General features: G+C 37.5%; 1 protein-coding gene across 2 annotated transcripts in view; it reads right to left on the bottom strand.

The window, feature by feature from the left end:
- The window catches only part of Usp16-45 (ubiquitin specific protease 16/45), a 43,807-nt gene extending 27,275 nt beyond the window's left edge, over positions 1 to 16,532 (bottom strand). The window contains exons 1-8 of one of the 2 annotated variants that reach the window (XM_071598231.1): positions 16,398 to 16,532; positions 16,147 to 16,293; positions 15,914 to 16,035; positions 12,209 to 12,354; positions 10,533 to 10,612; positions 8,174 to 8,226; positions 1,225 to 1,389; positions 93 to 329 (exon numbers count right to left, since the gene is read on the bottom strand). In XM_071598231.1, the coding sequence (XP_071454332.1) occupies positions 93 to 329; positions 1,225 to 1,389; positions 8,174 to 8,226; positions 10,533 to 10,612; positions 12,209 to 12,354; positions 15,914 to 16,035; positions 16,147 to 16,222 (879 nt within the window). In that variant the 5' untranslated portion in view covers positions 16,223 to 16,293; positions 16,398 to 16,532. The remainder of the gene's footprint in view (positions 1 to 92; positions 330 to 1,224; positions 1,390 to 8,173; positions 8,227 to 10,532; positions 10,613 to 12,208; positions 12,355 to 15,913; positions 16,036 to 16,146; positions 16,294 to 16,397) is intronic. The other variant, XM_071598232.1, reaches the window with a different exon arrangement.
- Between the last annotated feature and the right edge of the window lie 8,042 nt (positions 16,533 to 24,574).

Below are 24,574 nucleotides of genomic sequence, written 5' to 3'. Positions count from 1 at the left end.
TAAACCTCAATAAAAATGTAATGTTATTCTCCATAGTAATTTATCAAAACATCTACTTGAATCAAACAAATAACCACAACAAAGGCAATTACCTTTAAATCCTCAGCTCTCAATCCTTCCAGGAGAAATCTTAGTAATTCATGTGAATCATGCTGCTCTCCATCGTTGAAGGTGTTGTAGCATTTCTTCAAAATTCTGATAACTTCACTGGGGTTCTCTGTTGTGAATCCAATCTTTCTCAGCTTTGCCCCACTAATTACTTGGTACAGAATGCGGAAAAGAGCCTTGGTCAGCTGCCCACTATCACGTAATACACCTTCAAGTGGAGGCTAAAATCAACAGCAGAGTTAAATATTAACACCAAAGTTCCCACAAAGATTAGGAAAAATATTACAGCTGATACGAAAAAAATCCAGGAGAGGATTTATTTAATAAACAAGATAATAATTGGCTACCAAAAAGGAAAAAATTCACACACTGAAACATTAATTGTTCAGAGTATTTCCATCACTTGGTCGGAATAGTCTAACTGTTTACAAGCGTACCTTAAATGAGAAAGGTATCTTTTTGACTCAAATGAAATGTCATCATGTTTAAAATGAGAAATAGTAACTTTGTGATTCCCCTGAAAAATTTTTATTACAAGACGACCCGGGTTTTTGACGTTCAACGTCATCTTCAGGCGAAGGTCAAAACCTGGGTCGTCTCTTATTAAAAGTATTTCAGTGGAATCACAAAGTTACTATTTTTCATTTCCAATATGAATCGATTTTTACGAAAGCTACGCTGGAATTCATCAAGTTACCAATCAACATTTAATCAATCATCATGTTCATCAATTAATCAATCAAGTCTTAACAAGTTAGGAAAGGCTAAAGAAAAGATTATCCTAGCAGAATTAACATGAGGTCTCTTCCATAGTTTGATTCAAAGAACAAAATAAAACACTAAGATCCAACTTGTGCAATAGGTGCATGCAAAGCACGTGCAGGTGTGTTGGGGGTATAAAATTGGGAGACGTGAGAGGGGGTGGGACGGGATGAAAAGAAGGTAAAGTGAGAGAGGCAGCTGCCACTCCTGCACTCAAGTAAATTAAAGTATCTCTAATCGACCTGCTCCAGTCAAATTAGCACCACTACCTCAAATACATTCATTTACATTTCTAGGGAAGAATATCACTCCAAAACTCATTGCATTCATTACACTTGGGATAATAAATCTCACCAGGTGATCACCATGACCATGGCAGTTCAAATTTTCACCACCGGAGAGATGAAAACCCAGCTTTTTCCGGCAACAGAATTCCAGGGAATTGACAAAGTTGGGGGTTTGTGCCAGGCACTGCAGGACAGCGTTCATGTAGCAAGTGTTGCCAAGATTCTCCAAGCCCTGAAAACACATTCCAGGTGAGAGACAGTACGTGTACCCTGATGGAAGTATCTCAATACCCAAAATGACATGAATACAAGCCTCTCCCGATTTCTCACCAAGTAAAGATATTAAACTAAGAGCATGTATTAATTAGGTGATATACACGGTAGCTGAAAGCACTCCCAGCCAAATGATATAAGGCCTTTAGCCCGATTAAATTTAAAAACTAGGCTGATTTCCATTCTTTATAGAATCATACTTGTACATTTGATAAAAGTACATTTTCAAAAGGCCCATATTTTGCCACGGCATTGGTTTCTAAAAAATTGATAAAGTAAATATTTAGGAGGCAACAAATCCAAAGACTGTTCTTCACCCCATGGACAGACAAGATAACACTTCATTATTCATTATGGTTAGCTGTATGCCAACATAGACCTCATCACATTCACAATGGTAATAGACAGAGCTTTACTTATTTTTTAATATTTGAAGATACAACATAAACAGCATTACATAATTTTATCATTTCATAAAATTAATCAGTTTTTGAGGTATCCTTCAATTGAACAAAAAGTTTCATTTATTAAATATTTTTCAGTTTCTCTTCTATATTCATTAAAATCATTAAACCTTTTTTTGATAGGGAAAGTGCATCATATATGTTGCTCGAGCAATACTGCAGGCTCAATTGATATAGTCTAATTCATTATTATTATATAAATCTCATAGCAATTAGGCAACTGTCCTGGTGGCAACAGTCAAGTCTGGTCAACGGTCACTATTACGATGCACATGCATACATAGACAAGAAGAACAGATATGAGACAAAATGCTCTTAACATACAATGACACTTAAAGATGACCAACCGCACCTTTACCATCACACTAGGGCTAGGTTCACACCACACCTACAATGCTCCATCCATCGCCTCACTCTGTCCATAATCACAAACTCTTCAATTCCATGTATCATTCAAAATCACGCACTGTTAACACATCATTCACTTTTGCAATACAACTTCTCACGCCGTCCACATCACATACAAACAATATTTTAATAAGTACTATAGCATCACTGATCAATGAAGTTCATCACCCAGTGGCTGCTTTACACTTATTCTTAAAACTCCTAAAATTGGAAGGAAAGGGCTCAAACAAACCTCCACGCAGCTGATCCCATTCAACAATGGTTCTCGTTAAAAAAGAGCATTTTCTCTTATTTGTTTTTTGCATTCTTATTTTCATTTTAAAACTGTGGTCGTTTTTTCCCTTCGAGTTTGGTTTTTTTTATCTCTTTCCATAAATCTTCCCATGCTTCGTCATTTTTAACAATTCTATACATCACCCCTAAACTTCTCCTTTTTCTTCTATTTTTCAAACTCTCCCATTTCAGTACATCCAATATTTCTATGACACTATCTGTTCTTTTGAACCTTCCGAGTACATATCATGCTGCCTTTCTTTAAACTTTTTCTATCTTTTTAATGTGTCCCACCTCATATGGATCCCCCCATACTATGGACGAGTATTCTAGAATAGGGCTAACCAGTACCTTATATGCCTTTTCTTTTGTGGCTACGCTACTTCCTTTTAAATTTCTCATTACCCAATGAAGTACTTTGAATGCCTTCCATGTCAAATTATCAACTTGGACTCCTCACCCAAGATCCCTAGTTAAGTAAACACCTAAATATATGCAATGATTGCTACACGGAATACTTCTTTCTCCAAAAGAGGGTGTAAATACAGGTATACTAAGTATAGGTTGTAGGCATATGATGTAGTATTATGCGGCCATTTACATGCACAACCTGTCTGTATATAATGCAATCATCAGTAAAGAGTCTTACTCGGGAATGTAAATTATTTGGTAGATCGTTTATGTAAATTAGGAACAGTTATGGCCCTAGAACCTGCCTTGTGGAACTCCTACCATAATAAAATTTGTTGTCTCAGGCGTAACTTTGTGGAATTTGCATAACATATTGAAATGTAATGAAATAATTGACTTTGTAATTCCACACACTTTTGTGAAAGTGTGTGGAATTCAAAGTCAATTATTTCATTACATTTCAATATCCTACCATAATGTTCACCTCTACTTAAAATATAGCCCTTATTTTGAATTTTTGTATTCTGCCCGTAAGAAAATTTTGTATCCATTGCTTTACCCTCAAATTCAATGGTAACGAATCCAACTTTAACATAATCCATCATGAGGCAAGCTGAAAGCAATGAAAGCTGCCAAAAAATCAATGATTACTGCATTAAAAACCCTTCCTTTCATCTGTTGCGTCGCCAATATATTGGCTAAATCCCAAAAGCTGCATTTCACACGAGTATCCTATTCCATACCCATGTTGATGTTTGATTAATCATCCATCTCTTGTCCACCATTCCCGAATGTAGCCAGAGATTCTTTTTTCCATTATTTTGCAAACAAATCATGTTATGCTTACCAGTCCATAATTCTTGGCTATTGTTCCATCCTCTTTCTTCTAAATTGTTGTAATGTTTGCTTTTTTCCAATCATTAGGCAAGGCATCATTATTTAAAGTTACTTTGAATAGATGACTCAGGCAAAAAGCTATTGCAGTATCACCCAGTTTAAGAATGTCAATTGATATATTTTCTGGTCCCACTGACTTATTTTTCCTCATCATCCTTAATTTTTTCACAAAATACGAGTCCTCCACAATAATATCATTTGTCAAGGGAAGTGAGCTGTTTTGTGCTGTTACCGTGATGAAGTTCTCTGTCGTTTCTGAGCTATTTAGGCAAGCCTTATTTTCCTTTTTGTTTTCTCTTGCCCGGAAAACATCTGTAAAGCAGGAGTTGAATATATTTGCTATTTCTACAGTGTCAGTCATAATGCCATTATTGTTAGTTATTAATATGTTCACACTTCCCTGTTGTCTTTCCTCGTTCTCACGTATCGATAGTATTTTGTTGCATTATCCTTCGAAATTGCATTGATAAGAAATTTTTCCTTTTCCTTATTTAGGTTCCGGACCAAGGTGCTGTAATGGTATGGCATTTCTTTACTTTCATTCTTTAATCTGTATGCCTTTCTTACTGCTTTCTTCTACAGAGATTTACATGACTATCGGTAACTCTCCCAGTAGCATATATATAAACAGTATAGTTTTGTTGACACAAATGAATACATTGTTTAACAAAGACAGCAGATATACAAGCAGATGTATGGGTTGGTCCTCTGTTACTATAACAAAGGAGTTTTTGGAAAAGGATATCATGCTTGATGGAATCAAAATCTTTCAAATAATCACAGAAGTTGCCAACGGATAGCTGGTTATGTCAAATTACAGAAAGTATTTTTGTAAGAAGCCTTAATCTTGTTGTGTTTATAGCTCTGCCTTTAAGGAATCCAATATAATAATAATGACAAAACACTCCCATCAATCCACCCTGTGCTTGGGTTGCTCAATAAGTCCTTCACTATGTTGACAACTCAAATAGCTGATGCCCTTGATAAAATTGGCTCTAAATAAGAGTAATTTTTAATTTGGGTCATTATATTATTTCATAGTTTCTGCATCTGCATTCTCTAACATTTAAAATATTTTTCTGCCTCCCAAGAAGTAAACTATTGCCACATATCTATTGGTATTATACTTTTAGGGAGGATTGATGTCAAAGGTCATTTTGCACCTATTCATTCTTCCCTCCAATAAAATCTAGTAACTTCCAATTTATTGTTTCTATTCCGCACTTCTTATTTTTCACTCCTTACCACTTAAACATTTTATTCTCACTAGTCCCTGACCTCCTAGTTAGTTAAGTTTAATTTTTAAATAACTTAATTCTGTCTGTGTCAGCATATATGCACAGGGTACGGCAGCTGAATCCAGACAAATGAAAATTTTGTTTAAAAGCAAATTTATTAAAAAAGTACAAATAAAAATGAAAATCCTTTTGCATACAAATAGTGCTATCTGTCAAGAGTAACATTTATCAATGCAACCTCCTTCAACTGCAATGACCGCCTGCAATCTTGTCCCTAATTGATGGCACGCACTCTTTAAAACAGCGCTGTCCATATTCGCGAATGCTGCTACAATAGTGATGTGTAGACATGCAACATTAGGGTGCCTCGTCTTATTGGTAACTGTTTCGACTATACTACAAACATAGTTGTCGAGGGAGTTCAAGTCCGGGCTATTCAGGGGCCTGAATTCCTTTGACCAGAACGTGTCGATGTCATCTGAGAGCCAGTTTTGGACTAAAGGACTTATATGAGCTGGTGCACCGTCCTGTTGAAAGACATATTGTCTCCCCGAGGCCACAGTTACCAACCACGGTTTCACGACATTCTTCAAAATTTGCAATATTCCTCTGAAATCAGTGCCTGAGCATTTCCTCAAAGGAGGTTTCCTCACCTGGTTAGCGAAACCTTCCCCAGACTTTTCCGAAGCATTATACTTAACCACAATATCATAAACAGTTGATCTGGGGTACCCGAAGAATCAAACTATTTCATTGGGCAAACGCCCAGCGCGAACACTTTTGGTAATATCAGCTCTTCGATTGTACTCCACACTAATATGTAACATCTAGGGCATTTTGAGGTCATGACTGTTTGCTAGATGCTTATAGCTTCCAAGAATGCCAACTGCAACTTTCAGTGTAACTAAAGTAAGGCAGAGAATTCAAATTGAAAGTTGCCCGGAGATAAGCGCTATACCCTGTATGTGTTATCAGAACATTGGTGGTAGTCTCTAAGGGATGAAAGCTGTTATCAATTATTATTGAAAGACCACACTCCATGGGATAGGGTTTTGTGCAGGTCACTAAATACCACTCCCTGGAAATCCTAGTCACGGGAAGGAAAAGGTTTGACCTGCAGAGTGCTCTTTTGCCTTCTTCCCCAGGGCCTATCCTACTCCCCCATGGGATGTATACCTGGCCATTTATAGCCTCTTTTTGACAGCCATCTGGCTTCATATGATTGTATTTACCCTCTTCTAGTATAAGACACACCTTATAGTCTCCTCTATGGAAACATTCTCTGTTGGGTTTCGATTATTCATTCTTATATACACTATGGGAGCACGTGCAGTAGTTGATAAAAATGTTTATTTTAAGAATGAATTTTATTCCCCTTTGAAAAACCAGACAAAAATTGGTTTGGCAAAATAAAAGTAAGAAATTAATATCAATGCAATTCCAGTCAGTAATAATTAGCAGGGTAATTATGGGGGAAAATTTGATCTAAGTGTTTTTCTGCCTTAAATGTACAATAACTTTTTTTTGTTTAAAATCTCTTGTCTGTCTTACCATAATAAAATTGAATTAATTTTGAATGCAAAGAGAATTATCACAGCAATCGGGGCCACAATGATAAATTGTTGAAGGGCATTTCACTTTTTTATGCAAATTCTACAAATTATTTTTGTCACCTGTGGCAGTAGGAGGATTGAATTTGGGATAATGGGGAGGTAGTGGATTTGTACAAATTGTGCCAGCAGAAAAATTTGCTCATGCTTTGCCAGCAAAAAATTTGCCAAATGTTAATAAGTCGGCTGATAGCTTTTTATCTAAAGGATTTAGAACAAAATTTTATCCCATTGGAATATGTCTTCTGCAGGTGGTAGCTGTTTCATCAGCAAAATATTTATTTTATTTATTTATTTATTCAGTATTAGTCCGAAAACAGCACATTTTGGCCTTTACATCGAACTAACAACGATAACAATGGTCACATTTACAAACACCCAAGCCCTAGGTGGAGGAAAACCCACCCAGGCGGGAATCGAACCCGCGACCCTTGGAATGGCAGACGAGGACGTTACCCCGCCGCCACCGGGGTCGGCAACTATATATATAGTGGAAATGTGGAGTCTTTTTTGAGAGTCTTTGTAGCATGTTACTCGACTTAATGTGAGAGGATGTTAGTAGGTCCAATCTATCCACCACTCCCGTGTATATTATACCCAGCTTTTGGCCTAATTTGCAGTGTTTATTTTCCTGGCATTTTGTATTAACTGCCTGAAATTGGACTAGGAAATCTTGATCTCACTTGTATCCTTCCTTTTCATCAGATAATCATGAGGGCCTGTCATCTAACTACCATTCTTCACTCTTAAGATATGGCACAATTTACAATTGCTACTCACTCAATCTCCATCAAGTACTCCGTTGTGATTACAGAAGCTATATTTTTGCTAAATACCTACATATTTTGATGTCTAATTGATAAAATTCACAAAACCCTACTTTTAAATGATCATTGCAAAATGATGAGCCAGACTAAAGACACTTTAGGTTGTAACACATTCTTTTAGAACTTATATGCCCAGCTTATACAAATTAATCAGATGACTGGAAATATTTTCAACAATTTTACGTGATTTTTATGGAAAGACCCAACGAATTTTACAGCCTACAGAAACCGTGGAAAATTTAATTAAATAAGATTCATAATTATGAATGAAGTCACAATGGCTTAAGTATATTAATTATAAAATTGATTGATTTCACTAGTGATAGGGAAACATATAGCTTCCATCCATAAAAGATTTGTTCTTCTTATTTCTGAATCTTGCTGATATGCAAATTTGAAAGGGAGCAGACAACATTATGGAGACGTTGTACTCATTGTAATCTGGGAAGATAGGTGGTCATTCAACTCATTGACTTGTCAAGTTAATTTATGAGCACTTTCTCCAATATCATCAAATACTTCAAAATTTATGATTTTAATAAATTAAAGTATTTGAGAAAATAAATATATTTTTCAATGGTATTGGAAATTGGATCATGTGAGTCACACACTTACCAGTACTGGAAATATTTTTTTCTCTTTGGGGCTCTTCATTCTCAGCTTTGCATCTGCAAATTCAACAACAAGAAAACCTTGAACTGAAACATCTGGATTTAAAAACACCCATACATATATGCGGTTCCTACAAATCTGCATTTTGCCAGTAAAATTATATCATTTTATCTTTAAATTGAGAATACTAGGTTTACTGACCTAGCAAGTTTGTAATTCATTTTTTATGCTATATTCAGGAAGGAAACACTTGCTGTCATGATTCCTTAACCCAAGCTGTGTCACATTTTGGTCACCAGATCCTTCAGAGAAACTGCTGATGGATCAGGGAAAGGAACTGTTCTCCTTATTACCCTGAAAGTGTCACATGCTCTTGGGCTTCCTAAAAGGTGAACTCTACCCCTCACCTGTCAAACCAAAGTTTGGGCTGGTTACTGTGGATGGTTGGTTAGCCATATTAAGAGAGACAGTAGCACTCTTTGGCCACAGCTTAAGACACTTAAATAGCAGGCACTGAAATTACTATTGGCTCCAATTCTAACTGTAAAATGGAAGTTCTGTCAACCTGATAAGGAATTCTGTGGAATTTGCTTGAAAGTAAAATATGATTTTAGCATTCATTTCAGTGAGCGAGCTTGGTTGGCATCAATTTTCTTACTCATTATTTTTCAATGCCAGGTCCATGTTTAAATCCTAGCCCCCTGACTGTGTATACCAGCTGAATTTCACCTTCATTTGTTTACAAACCATTGTGCATAAATTGATGCGTGCTCAATGAATTAATGTTTGCAGGTATTGTTTTCAAATGTTATTTCCTTCCCACAAGGAGGTAGAGCATTGTACTACTGACCAGAGGGCCCAGGTTTGATTTCCAGGCAAGCCTCTCTCGGCACTCTCAGCTTCACCAGAGCTGTGTGATTTTTCAGGCACCAGATCATCCCAGTAAAACATAGGCGGCAAATGGAAAGGACGTGGCCTCCCTACCCTGATGTGTTAACCTGGCATGCCATTGGGCTTAGTAGTCAGTGAACTCTACCATCACCTACCAAACCGACCTTCGGATTGATAACTGTGTTTATGGTTTTTATCTAAGAAAGATAAGGAAATTAGAATCTTAAATGCAATTACAAGTTTCAAAATAGTGATGTCATCTTTCGACTAACATGTCAGTAAATTGGGATGAAGTGCTACGCCTTGGCATATAGGCATTGCAAAACTTCATGAAGCTTTAAACGAGAAACTGCGGGAGATGCCAGAGTATAAGAGGATGTCTTAATAGCTTGACTGGCCAAAGCACTGGGCCACCCATCAAGGGATCCAGGTTCAAATCCCAGACAATGCAAATGATTTTACACTCTGCAACTGTTGCATTCATGAAACTTGCTGCAAGAAAATTAAAGCCAGGTGGGGGAAGTGAGCGCGGATTAGGGAGATTGAGGGAGTGTTGGGAAAAATAGGAGAGGGAACACAGACAAAGGGCAGTCCGCATGGTGCCTGTCCCTCAGTAGATTGGCAACGAAGGCGTCTGACCCCAGTGGCGCGGCCTTTGAGTGATGGTCTCATGTTTAAAAAAACTATTGAGGAAGGCCAGAGTAAACCCCCTCAACCATTCAGCCGAAGAATGCCATTATGGGCAATATAGAGAAGAGGAATCCTGGAAACTATGGGGCTAGGCCCCGTTGGCCATAGCAATGACAGAGCCACAATTAATAAGAACAAACTAGTTATAATACGGACTTGGAATACTAGGATGATGTTCGGGGTAAGAAAACTGGAAAATCTAAAGCAAGAGAGAGAAAGAGAAGAAATACAAACATTTTAGGCCGGTGAGAGGTGAAATGGAAAAATAGCTGGGCATACCAGAATGACAGTTATAAAAGTAACACGCAGTGGACGGGAAAAGAGACAGCGAGGGGTGACAACTGTACTAAACAAACAGGTAGGAAGAAGCATAGTAAACAAAGAACAGATGATTAATAAAATATTATAAGTAAAAGTAAAAGATTGACAAAAGAATTTCAAAGATATAAAAAGGGAGGAGAGAAAGCGATTGTAGAGAGAGATGGGATTATGGCAAGGGTTAAGTAAATGGAATGGCTTTGGAAAGAAAGCAATACAGCTCTGCCGAAGACAGGCTTTTACCATGAGGAACACTAGGTTTAAACACCACAACAGGTGTACATATGTGGAAAATGCCCAAGAATTCGCAGAGATATCAGTTAGACTATTTGTGTTTAAAGATATAAGGCCTGATCTCCGTTAGAATTTTTGGGAATTTCATTTAGCATGATCATTCTATAATTACTAAACTTCAAATATTACACTATGTTCTCCTGATATCAAACAAAGAGATGCTACTTACAATATTTCCCAAGGAAAGAGATTGCTTCGCAAACGTTGCTGTTGGCTTTCAAGTTGATATTCAAACGACAGAGAAGGCACCTAGAAATTAGACACAAAAACTATTCCATTATCAAGCCTACACAGAGAAACACTTTTAAACAAACAAAGGAACACATCTATGCTCTCTGCTTATACATTCACACACACTATCTCTCCCGATTAACTCGGAATCCACAAGCATTTAACCTCAATTAGTGTGAGAGTTTCATATAAGGATAGAAAATTGTTGCTGTTAATGAAAATTCGGATAGTATCAGAATAATAACAGAAAATAAGCGTTGCATAAAAATTAAAATTACTTCAAGGGAACCAAAGAGAGAAGATCGTCATACAATACTGCATTTAAACTTGAATTAATGAATCACCCATCAGAACACGGAAGCAAAGGAGCTGAAAGGCATTTTGGGCAAATTGACAAATTCCCAGGATTCTACGATGAATACATTTTGAGTAACTGCTAATTTTTTATTTATACAATTCATTTTTCTTCATTTAAGGCGTTAACATCAAAATATTTTCTCTTCTCTGTCTGGTCTGTATTTTTGTATATTGTAACCTTAAAATCAGGGTACGCCTTATGCGCTGGTCAGTCATATGAGTTGGTGTCTTATGGGCCTCGAGATACCCCAATGCAGTGTAACCTCACTTAACCAGTACCTCACTTAATGACTACCTCACTTAGAGTAACCCACAGAGCAAGTTATTAATTCAGATTACAAACCTAAATACTGGTTGCAAATATAACAATTGCTGACCCTAGTGGCAGTGGGGTTAATGTCCTCACCTGCCTACCCAAAGGTCGCCGGTTCGATTCCCGCCTAGGTGGTTTTTCCTCCACCCAGGGCTAGGCTGTATGTCATTGTCTAAATGTTATATCATTACCCTAAGGCCAATGTGAAGGCCGAAGCGCTGTTTTTAGACTAAACCAAAATAAATAAAATAAATAACTCTCATTACGATTGACTTTTCGCATAACGAGCAATGAGGAGCGTGGAATTCCCATAATAAGTTGATGATAAATATTTCCCATTTTCAATGTTAAATATTTTAGCAACACCAACAAATTGTAGAGGTAAGAATATCTTCACAACATTTGGTAAAATTTTAGTAGGAAGGAGAACATTTGCAACAGCAATTTGCATCTAAATACCACAAAATACCAAATGATTTTTTTTGCTCGATATAAGCTCTCTTTCTTGTAAATAATAACCTGATCTAATTCTGAACTAACCTGAATAATTTAAACAGATTTGACACACAAGAATTCTATCAAATATTCACTTCCATTGTTATTTTAATTACCATAAGAATTACTACAGATCTAACCTTGGAGAAAACTTAGGAGGGTACAAAAGGTATATGCTATTAAAATAAAATTATTTCAAATTTACACGGGATCTCATTATGCTTTGGGGTTCTAGTGCAACATATTAAGTCACTAGAAGTCGTTGGCAATCAATGGTGCACAGGCTTAGAGGGGGAAATGTTCCATCAGGTGACACAACCCAGGAAAATCAAGATTTTGGATAATGTGAACACACCCTGGCCACATACAGCACGAATTAGGGTCCAACAAAAATTTCCATAGCTCATATTACAATTCCCCATTATCACTAAGTATAGTAAATTATTTACCTTAGAGCCCAGGTGTCAACAACAGCAATCATTGAGTGGCAGTCCGAATGCGATTTGCTGAAATGCTCATATCCATGGCTGGATCGATTAATCCCACACCCCACATGGCTACAATTCAGACAGATCCACAGATCCTTTTCATACTGCTGCAAAAATAATATTGTTATAAAAATATGACTGGGATACAAATTCAGAATACATTTATGAAAAAGAGATGTGAAAAATATCCACTTATGCATCTAAATAATATCCCGCAAGCTACCGCAAGGATGTGCGGCAGGCGGTGTTATGTCACCACCCATTAAAGAAAACAAAACCACATGCAAAATGAACATATTCATGCAAATCTACACCCGTAGTGGCATTCATGCCGAAACCATTTTAACTTACACACAGGCAAATATGTACTATCAACTAACATACACATGCACCTTAGGATGTAGTAAATATTTATCCAATAATGTGCAAACTAGAATTGAAAAGTAAGAAGTCGAAATTCCACTACCATGTGGACATGCAACAATCAATGTTCTCCGCCCCGAAGGACAGAGGTTGGGAATGTGACACACCACAGGGGGAGAGACCAGGAATGGCAGGAGAAGCTTGAAAACAAACATTGCAGGTCAAGCAACACCATAACAAGCGCTACATACTTAAATTACAGTTCCATGCAGTTTAGGGCTTTTGACAGGAAAACACACAAGGTTGGTGAAAGTGTATTGGGGTAAAACTAAATACGCCCTAGACACTGGCATTTTTGCTATCCACAACCCTCAAGTTGCTATCCCGTATTGTCCGTTGGAAGAAGGATTAGGATTATGCATCCAACCCTAGACACCATGCATCCACCTTTATCTTTCTGTATTTTGCCAAATAGATAACTTTGACAAATGCATTAGATATGTATGTAGATATTTACAATTGCAAAGTACATAAAGAATGTATACATCATTCTATCACTTTTTCAAATATGATACAACTATTCCAATCAAATTTGATGAATATACTACATACAGCCATCAATAATTTAATACACTTCAACAGCTAGCAGCAGCTCTCGATCCCTTCAGAAAGTCTGAACTGTGAAGGAGAACACCAGTTTTGGTATTTATGATATATGTCAAAAAAAAAAAGGAAACAGTTTCAATCACTACCAAGAGATTAAATTCTCGACAAAATATTGGAAGTCTGAATATGGGAAAACTGCACTCACAAGCTCTCTCATCCTGAACAAAAAACCCTTAACCCGCTGATTTCACTTGTCTTGATTCAAAGTGCAAATGCTTTATATTTTTCATTTTTAACAAAAAGATGATGTAATATGGTCTTTTCCTGGTGGTGGAGCCTTCGACAACTTGAACAGGTCCCAGTTAAGTCATCCCTCCCACCAGTCTACTCACTCCTTTTGACCCAATTACTGATAACGTATGACCAATTTTAGATTCAAGGAGGGGAGAAGTAAACATGTGTAACAAGGCCACTAATACAAAGGCATGTAGAATACAAACAATTTTGTATCAGATGCCTTAAGTTTGTTTTTTAGATTCTGACAAGACATTTACTAGCGTAAACTGGGCATAATTAATGAACCTATTATAAAAGATAGTAGCGTGGAAGCAGATGCCACTCCTTGGCCACAGATACATGTCTTGGACCTGTCAGGCACAAGTGGCGGAAGAAGAGTCGGGATGAGCAGTGTTAGGGAGACGGGTATTGTCACCTGTGCCGTCCAATGTATACACGGAGGAAATGGTTAAAGAGGCATGGCAAGAGCTGGCGGTAGGAACAAAAGTCAGGGGACAACTCATTATATCGGGTTTGGAGGTTAACAAGCTTTAGTTAGCCAGTCAGCCAAGGGGTTACAAGCATTGTCGAAGGATGCCAAGTTAATGATAAAATATATGGGCAAAACACTAGAGCAGATAGAACCTCACCTATTTCTTAAGTGTTTTGGACCAATATGGTCAACGAACTAGGGATATACCAAGCGTTAGGCAAAGATGCTTTCGCAAAGAGATAGTTGACTACAGGGAAGTTGAGTAGGGATATCAAATAAAGAATAGTAAACACTTCAGTATGAAGTGCAAGGGTGTGGAGAAGGATGGAAAATGCCAAATGGGCAGAAAGGAAAACAAGCAAAAAAGTACAAGGCATGGTTGGGGGGGGGGGAGATGCGATTGTTGGGAGGAATCCAAGGGAGGAAAGAAAGATGGATGCAGAGCATTTCGATTGGCAATGGGTTGTTAAGGAATGTGACAGGGGGAGAATGCTCAGCAAACGAGGAAGGGGCAGGAAGTGGACAGAATTAAGGGAGGAAAGAAAGAGAGCAAACTATTCAATTAACTGTGTGAGGATTGACCTTTTCGCGGATATATTTGCATGATATTCTCTCTGGTTAGCATTTCAAAATTGTGTATCGTTTAAGGTAATTAAAAGTGCTGTGGAATTTTGATATACTTTTTAAAGAACTAAGTTTGAAATATTTTTGCTTTCTTAAAAGTTTTTACTTTTGATCACACAATCTAAAGTGGTCAGAAGTATTTAATGTTTTAATTTAAACATTATTGCACTATCCATGCTTCCCCATTGTTGTTCCTTTTTCATCCACAAGGGAAATTTTCAGCATAAAACATTGAATTGGCATTTCCTCAATGTGATGGAGTTTTGCCATCCTAGAACTCAAAACTTCTTAGATGATCCGAACCTAATTTTGATTATTTTCATTTTGAAATTTTAAGTCATCTTGTGATTTTAAAGCGATAAGGAATACTTGTATACAAATTTACATTAATACGTAATTCTTTATTTGCTTCCTCAGGGCATGCATCACATATCCAACTCATCAATTGTCAAATAAATTATATTGAAGTATCAGAAAAATTATGAATAACTTCCTAATCGTAGCAACAATTTAAAACTTAGAAAGTATAATATTAATAAAAGACCAAAATAAAATGTTCTCCACACTGTTTGAACTCATCTGCCAGTGCATGATGTACGTTTCAAAAAAGAAACGACTTCATAGGTTTTGAATCAGTCACTATTTCTGTATATATTCCAAATATACAGGCAGACGTCAGATGCAGAAAATTAACACTGGAGAACTACCAAGAAATTTGGTAAAGAATGGTGTGACACGGATAGGGTTCAAAGCCAAGATTCAAATGTTAAAACTGTTTATCACACTCCTACAGGTGGTTCCCAAATACCAAATAGCATGCATGCTCAAATGCCACAGAAAGGTGATAACCCAGAACTTCAACAGCAAAATGGCCATCTATGATATCAACAATAAGGAAAATAGTCCAGTTTACTCCAGAACTCGCATGGGCATCCGTTTCGGCATTTCAGCTGGGGAATTGAAGTAAAAACTAACCAATAGATTTCCCAAAATAGAATTAATAAATGTACATTAAATCAAATGGGGATAGATGCTAAAGCTATACAGATAAAGCTCCGAATGAGAAAACTGCAAAGAGAAGGGACACTATAGGCAATTTTTGCAAGCTATAATATGAACTGGTACTTCAAATGAACATCCCCTTCCTGTCAAGACGCACAGCATATTCTTGCAAAATAAGATTTTCTACAACATCCAAAACATTTAAGCTATCCTTCACATAACCTAACTTAGAAATGAAATGCTAATAATAGGCGAAATATTAGACAAGCTTAAAAAATACTTAAATATTAATGAGAAGTTACCCCTGCATTTTCCCTTGGACATATATTATTCTTGCAAACATGACAACCAACGTAATCTTTCTTCATCCATGTTTTCATAAGTCCCGCAATGTCCACACCTTTACTTACGTGCGGGCACATGTCTGTAAAGAACAATTAAAACTTCTATTACTTAGATTCTCCAGTAGAGTACAAGTTTTCAAAGTTAAACCACAAAGAAGGAGCTAATGCCTTCATTTTGTATAAAAATATACCTTTGAATTCATACTTCTCCTGTGGATCTATTGGCCGGTCAACGCGATCGAACCTTTGATATGTCGGTCTAGCCATATCTTCTTTAGGACTTCGCCTCACACCAATAATAAATATCACCGTTATGGTGCTGGTAAACCGTTGCCTTACTGGAAGTTATATCGAAAAACATACACAATAATGTTAAGGATACATTGTTACTCCTTCATGAACATACCCAGAATTTAGTTTACTTGATTCAAGAATTTCATACCATATTTAGGCAAACGGCATTAATTAGATTTAACTATTAACTCCTACACTAAATTTTATTTTTGTCCACTCGCATTATTCTCCAGCATGTCAAAATTACGCTAAAATAATAACGTCGTTCCTTTTCGAAAACAAGATCAAGAGCCGGGGCGATCTTCCGCAAGCGAAATTGGTTTCCATACAGAATAGAACGTGCCTGGTTTGGGTTGGATCTTGAAGGGAGGGAACATTTCCGGCCAGGATAACACGTGACATTGGGTAAAAAGTGGCGGCGTTTGTAAATCCCCAAGTTCATTTAAAACTTTTAAATGGACAGATGGGAAACAAGAAAATGGATATACAAGATAAGGCAAAAATCTTAAATTAGTTGTACGCAATTATTACCGGCGATGCCTGTAATTACAGAGGCTTAACTTTTTTACATTCCTTTATGACATTTGCTCGATAAAATCCCGACACGAATGAGACGCGATATTTAGAAGTATGTTCGTTTCTTTGATCTTATTATATATCTTCTAGCTCTATCCTCATTTGTCAAACATAGCTCCCACTTGATTACTATGATTAAACATACCCAAAATGACCCTTGAGCGCATGTTTATGCTTTAAAAAAATATTTTTCTAGCTCGTGTCACAGTAATATATATATAAACCATAAACACAGTAACCAACCTGAAGGTCGGTTTAGTAGGTGATGGTAGAATTCACCCAGTACTAAGCCCGACGGCGTGTGAAATTCACACATCAGGGTAGGGGGGGCCAGTTCATTTCCTTGTGCTGGTTATGGTTTGCCGGGAAGATCTGGTACCTGAAAAATCACATTGCTTGGGTGGAGCTGCAGGTGCCCAGATTGCCTTGCCCGGGAATCGAACCCGGGACTCCGGTCAGCAGTCCAACGCTCTACCCACTGGACTACCGCGACCTACATATATATATATATATATAATTATTATTATTATTATTAAAAGGTAATCTACCGGTTAAGGTAGGTTTTTGGATGGACATAGCTACTAAATAAAACATTTTGTGACTCCTAACAAAATACAAAATCCATCATCCTACTCTATACCAGGTCCCTCTTCATCTCTGAGTACTTTCTTCCTCCCTTCATCCCGTCCAACATCCCTATCCTGTTCCTTCCCTATCCTCGTTTGCCCAGCATTCTCCCCTCTATCACTGTCTTCAACATCCCACTGCCGGTCAAAACCCCATTCATCCACTTTTTTGGGATTTCTCCCAACAAACCCCTCTCTTCACCTACCATACCAAGTACTTCTTCATTTGTTTTCTTCTCTGCCCATTTCACCTTCTCCATTCTTCTCCACACCCACATTTCAAAAACCTCCAGTCTACGTCTATCCTCCTCCTTCAATGACCACGTTTCCGCACCGTACATAGCTACACTTCATATCAAAGTTTTTACGAGTCTTTTCTTAATATCCTTACTCAACATCCCTGTCATCAACTCCCCCTTCCTTGTGAAAGCCTCTTTGCCTAGTGCAATTCTTCTCCTTACATCCCTACTACTTTGACCGTGTTACTCCAAAACACTTCCGAGATACGTAAACTGTTCTACGTGCTCTAGTTTTTGCCCTCCTATTTTAATGTTTAGCTTAGCCTTTTTCTCTCTAGAAAATCGCATAACCTTTGTTTTATTAATATTGATTCTCATCTCATACCTGTCGCACTGAATTTCCGATTCACTCAGCAATGCTTGCAACCCCTTGGCTGACTGACAGACTAAAGCTTGGTCATCAGCAAACCTAAGTGATTTTACGAATTCCCCGCCCACTATCATTCCTACTTCCAGTTCTTTCCATGCCTCTTTAATAATTTCCTTTGCATATAGGTTGAACAGCAACGGTGTTAATGGGCAACCCTGCCTTACACCTTTTCCTAACACTGCCCATCTAGACTCCCTGTTCACCACTTGCACCTGAGCAGTCTGAGACATGTACAGGTTGTGGATTAGCGTCCTATCCCTCCAATCTATTTCTATTTTCTGCAATATAGTCATTAGTTTTCCCCAATTCACTATATCAAATGCTTTTTTGAAATCAACGAAACAGGAAAATACCTCCTGGTTGTATTCTATATTCCTCTTGATTAATAATCTCATTACTCCAATGGCATCATGCATACCTCTCCCCTTCCTAAACCCAAACTGGTCATCCCCCTAAGTAATCATTTGCCCTACTCTCTATCCTTTTGTTTATGATCCTTAGAACAACTTTAGCTGCGTGGGACATATATGCACACACATATACATATATATACATATTAATACACATGCATATATATATATATATATATATATATATATATATACACACACATATATACAATATATATATATAAATATATATATATTTATATACATACATATGCGTGGCCTCTATAACGTTCAAGATAACTATGAAGCCCTAGGCACACGGTATCTATACAAATTTATGAGAACTACAAACTTCTGTGTGCACATTATGCATAAGACACGCATTATCGATGGGAAAATACGGTGCTTGGATTCTGTACTTGGGCATTAGGTACTTGGGTCTAGTACTATGGAATATGCAATGTAATAAGCTTAGTGAACAGCTAAAACTACATACATTCTTTTCTCAAAAACCATTTTAATTTCACTATTAAAAGAGCTGTTTGTTCTATTCAAAGAGGTGGATTCCTGCAGTGGAGTGGGCTTAATTTAGTACATCTTTCCAGTATGTAAGTACTTGAAGTATATGCTTACCTATTCAGTGACTGACTCTGGGCAACGCTAGATATTGACTATGCTTGGGTTTCAGTCTTGAATAAATATTCCAAGCTAATTTTTCCAAGCATATCAAGAGCATTACATGATTATCAATTCAAATTTAGTGAAGTAAAATGGATTGGTTTTTTTACAAATACATGTTCACACAATAGTCGATAGGCTATAGCTAAGTCTACAAGTGGACGCATGATTAAACCACAATTTAATCAAAGGTTCACCATTTCATTTTGCTAAAACATATAAAGTATTATTTCCAACACCAAAATATTTCATTTTACAACAGAAATGAATCAGAAATATCATAGTGTAATTATCATTCGGCGGAGCCTCAAACACAGATCCCTTGATTTAGGGCTTGGTGATTTAGCCAATTAAGCTACTGAGGCATTCTATCAAACTCTGCAGCCATAACATCAAGCCAAGGAATCATTAGAAAGTCTTTTTGATAATAATTAAAATAAATGATTAATTTTGATAATGCTGCTGAAAGAGCAAAAAATAATACAGTTGTAAGAGCAGCAGCTGAGTGTATTGAGAATGAATTAACCAGTCAAAGCCAGGGTACACATTATCAGATTATTCTGAAAGCATTCAAAACATTTAAATTTAAAAGTAGGAAGCAGAACTTGTGACTGGAGTAAACTGATTCAGCAATTGTGGGGATAGATAAGTAGTAGTTTTAATGGGAGGCGATTAACAGCTAAGCTCATTTGCGCCATTAGGGATGAACGGGAAAGTAAGGGTGGAGAGAAACACGGCATCAGCATTATCCTACTCTTGTCGAAGGGTGCCAAAGGTCTGAAGTTTAACGTCCCATCCGACGGACATCGTATTCACTCAAAAAGCTCTCCACAAAGCACCTCACATATGGATCACGATACCACTGAAAAATATTTGTTGTCTCAAGGATTTGTACCCGTGCCCTTTCGGTGGGAAGCCTGTACATTAGCCACTGCACCACCAGCCATGACTAAACCCCATCCATATCCCATGTAAATCTGTCAAATCAGGTGGTGTATGTGTGTGCATATATATTTATAAACCATAAACACATTAATCAACCCTGCATGGACTCTAGGGCTGATAATTTTTACTGTGCGATTCCCATTCAATGATGATCATTTGCATATGGAGAACTTTAATTTCTGTTTATTTCTTCCGACTTATAGCATAAATCAATTTTAGATTGAAAATTCTGCTGTAAATTTACATCAACATGTTGCCAATATGGTATAACTTAACCTTTATCGGACGAAAGGGAACTTCAGTTCCTGCTAAAGAGTGGCTCCCGCTGGCCTAATGGGATCTTTAGTTCCCATTTCACTTGAGTTATCTCGCACTCCTTCTATGATGATGGTTGGAGTACGTAATGAGGTCTGGACTAGTCTCTCAACGCATGCCCCTTAAAACGTACTGGGCTGAACCATATCTGGGGAGTACCTAACAATAAACCAACAATCCTTGACGTTGGATTTCCTGGACTGTTCCTAAGGTTATAAGTATTTCTTCAACCCTCCAGACTCTTTGGCTGGTTTATTACTCACTGTTTCATTTATTTTGGTATATTTATTTATGTTTCATAGTTTGAAATTCTTCTTCAAATACCAATCTTCACCTGAATAAAATTTCTTTGTGTGTATATTTTTGTATTTATTCCTTGCTTTTTATTCAGCAGAAAACCACTCTCACATCACCATAAATTGGATCTCAAGAGAAAATTACAAGAGAGTGAAATTAGCATGGAACTTTTTTCTGACAGGGATTCCGATGCGGACATCACAGGTGACAATGATAGCTTTGAGGAAGAGGACGGCAGCATAAACCAAGATTTAGCTGTTGGACGTCATTAGATCAGTCCTTCTCTCATTTCTATGGTAATGCACTGGCACACAATAGATATTTACATATTCTTCATTTTTTACATTTCACAAACAATGATAATGAGCCAAACAGTAATGATGAAGTAACAATAGACTCTGGAAGACATGGATTCTTTTTGATATTCTCAATGAAAAATATTCTAAACTTTAAAGACCTTCAGAGTACCTAGTGGTGGACGAAATCGTAATTATTATTCAAAGACACAATAATTTTCAAACATACATTCCAGAAAATATAATAAGGTTAGGAATAAAAATATATAATCTATATGACTCAATAGGATACAGTAGATATGACTGTTTAGATAGGGAAAGACAGGCAAAACGCAACAAAAGACTTAACAGCCACCCATGCCACAGTGAAAATTGATGAGGAGAGTAGAAGGAAGTGAGCACAAGGATAATTTTTTTCCTCCCCAGAACGCTTTGATGATCTCAGGAGAATAAAAATAAATTGCTGTGGGACAGTTAGAGCAAACTGAATTGTTATGCTGAAAGAATTAAAGGATAAGGAATTGAAAATGAAACGCAGAGATGTGAAAGTGAGATTCAGAAGTGATCTGGTGGCGATTATTTGGAGAGATAAAAGATATGTCCATGTGTTGACAAATATGTATGTGCCACCTGAAGAGGGGAGCTTTTGTGATAGCCATGGAAAAGCTCTGAAACCTGCAATTATAAAAGACTCTAGCAAACATATGGGTTGTGTAGATTAATCCCGCAGGATGGCTAATAGTAACTCCATAAGCAGAAGAACCTGGAAGTGGAGGAAAAAGTTATTCTTCCACCTCCATGATCTAACTGTTTTGAATGCGTGGATTGCCATTGTTTCCATGGGGAGCAAAATAAGCCATCGAGATTTTCATATGACTCTCATAGACTAACGGGAGGCTGCTAGGGAAGAGAATCACCAAACTCCTTCCTTGAGAGGCTGACCTGCTGCTATGTCAGCACACATTATTTGTCTTAACGCGAGAGATAATAAGCATTGGATTGAGAGAGGGAAGAAAGCCAGAAGCCACTTATGCTTACTTCGAGGAGGGGAAAGTCACAGTTTTTCGATGCTTTAAGTGCAATGTAGACCTCAGCGTAAAAAAATATTTCAAGATACATATCTATCACACTAAAACTAATTTAGAATAGAAAAAGAAGTTTGAGACCATTTTGAAGAGTGTAAAATGAAAGAAAATCTAATATTAAAAAAATATGTAGAATTTTCAAGTTATATAACATCAGTAAAAATATAAAAAGAGAACTGTACTAAGAAACAATATATTATCTTTATCACCGTTTTTACTTTTCATTAATAACTCAAAAAATAAACAAGATAGAGGTAAAAGAGTAAGCGCCTGCAGAGCTAAATTTAAATACTCAAAAACCCTCTGGCCAGGAGAACCCACTAAGGGAATATAAAAGCAGTCTTTAAATCGTTTAGTTCAAGCTACACATTCATTTTTTCCAACCAACAATTTACACCCTTAAATTTAAATGCATAACATTTCATTGAACTCAAGATGTGTCCCAGAGATATCATTAAACTCAACTCTTTTCATGTAAGCACATTATAACAATGTACCATAAATTATGCATTTTCAATTAAAAATGTATTTTAATTAACTGACATGAACTCCCCCAACACATAGGCCAAGTTTTATGGCAGGAGGGGGTATTAAAGAGCATCTCAGAATTGTCGCAAGAATGACAACAGCCCTAATAAACCAGGACAAGTGAGAGAGCTCAGCTACTGACTGGCAGGGCAAGGGTCCAAATGTGTTATGCTGTCCTGGAAAACCCTGGCTAATGCTATAACTGGTGATTCAGTGAGCAGTCAAATTATCTCAGAGACCTTAGGAATCACATGAGAGAAATAACTTCCTACTCAGCAAGCATGCTAAAATGGTACCAAATGATATGCACTGTATCCTCTCAATCACGCTATTGAAACCAAACTGTGACTTGAGAGCTATTTTTATTGGAATGAATAAGAGGTGTACAAGAGGAGCAGTTATCCAAAGAATAATAAAAGCAATCAATACCATTTATAATTAAAGTGATTTTTCTGCACATAGTACAACTGTCTTGCGCTAGTGAGAAACTTGACTCTCACATTAAGAGCACATTGGTGAGGGTAGAGTCCACCCAATACTAAGCCCAATGGTATGTGGTGTCGCAAGGACATGAGTCCCACGTGCAGCTTCCTTCCTGCAGGGGGCCAAAGGACATGGGTCCCACGTGCAGCATCCGGCCTGCGGGGGCCACGAGACCCCAACCCTCATTTACCCCCACAGGGCAATGGTCAAGGCTGGACTCGCCTCGTCGTCACTCCTTAAGGATGAATAACGAGTACCTTACCTGCTAAGGACGGTATATAAGGGCCCCATGCCTAAGGGAGAGAGGAGTCTTGGGTCTTGCCTCGCATAGGATCGTTAGCTAGGTCGTGCTACCAGTGCGACCAGCCGGCGACCGTGAAGGGGATCGTTGGTTAGGGCAGGCTACCAGTGCGACCAGCCGGCGACCGTGAAGGGGATTGTTGGTTAGGGCTTGCTACCAGTGCGACCAGCCGGCGACCGTGAAGGGGATCGTTGGTTAGGGCGTGCTACCAGTGCGACCAGCCGACGACCGGTAAGACCAAGCAAGGTTTACTGACTTATCCCGTGAGTGTACGTGGATTGTTATAAGTCATGCATGGGTTTTACTGTTCTTATTGTATGTCGTGTAGGTCTCTCGACAATAAATGTATTTAAAGAGTAAGATATGACTTCATACTTTATCAACCCATCCTTCCCCACCTATGTCCCTCGCGACAGTGGATTTCACACATCAGGGCAATAAAGGGAGCCAGTTCCTTTCTCCCGGCCCATGGTTTCCCAGGTAGATCTGGTGTCCAAAAAATAACACAGCTTGGTTGAAGCTAAGGATACTCAGAGACATGCCCAGGAATCGCACCCGAGCTCTCTGATCATTAGCGCAGCACTCTACCCACTGGACTACCACTTCCTCTGATGTATTACATAGCAAAAAGAATTGAACATGAATGTCTGTTGAATTTTGATGCAATGAATTAATTTAATGACTTTAAAACTAGTACACATAAAGGAAATTCCATGGAAGTCATAATTTACAATGTTGCTTTAATGCATTCAGCACGAGTATTCCAATGAGAATTATGGGGTATGATGGGATCGTATAACAAAAATGCAACAAATTTTTGAGATTATCATTTAAATTGGTACATAAATCTTCCAAAAATGTTCATGGTGAGTAGTAATTTTATCAAGTTAATAAAACATAACTTAATGCAACAGAAACTACTACAACAATTCAAACTTTTTTAATATTACGCATCATTTTTTTGGAAACTTATGTAGAGAATTAGGTAGTTTAAGTACAAAATATATTTTGATAGTGGGCTCCTTCACTCTGAATTAATGAGGGACAGATGATTTGTATGCTCAATTTGAATTTAAAGTTTTACCTATAATTTTGGCTTATGGTCTATCATCATACATATAAGGTCTCTGGTACGGC

The sequence above is a fragment of the Hetaerina americana genome, unplaced genomic scaffold, assembly GCF_022747635.1.
Source record: "Hetaerina americana unplaced genomic scaffold, ioHetAmer1.1.p SCAF_90, whole genome shotgun sequence".
NCBI classification, from domain to species: Eukaryota; Metazoa; Arthropoda; class Insecta; order Odonata; family Calopterygidae; genus Hetaerina; species Hetaerina americana.
This window is presented reverse-complemented; position numbering and strand designations above follow the sequence as displayed.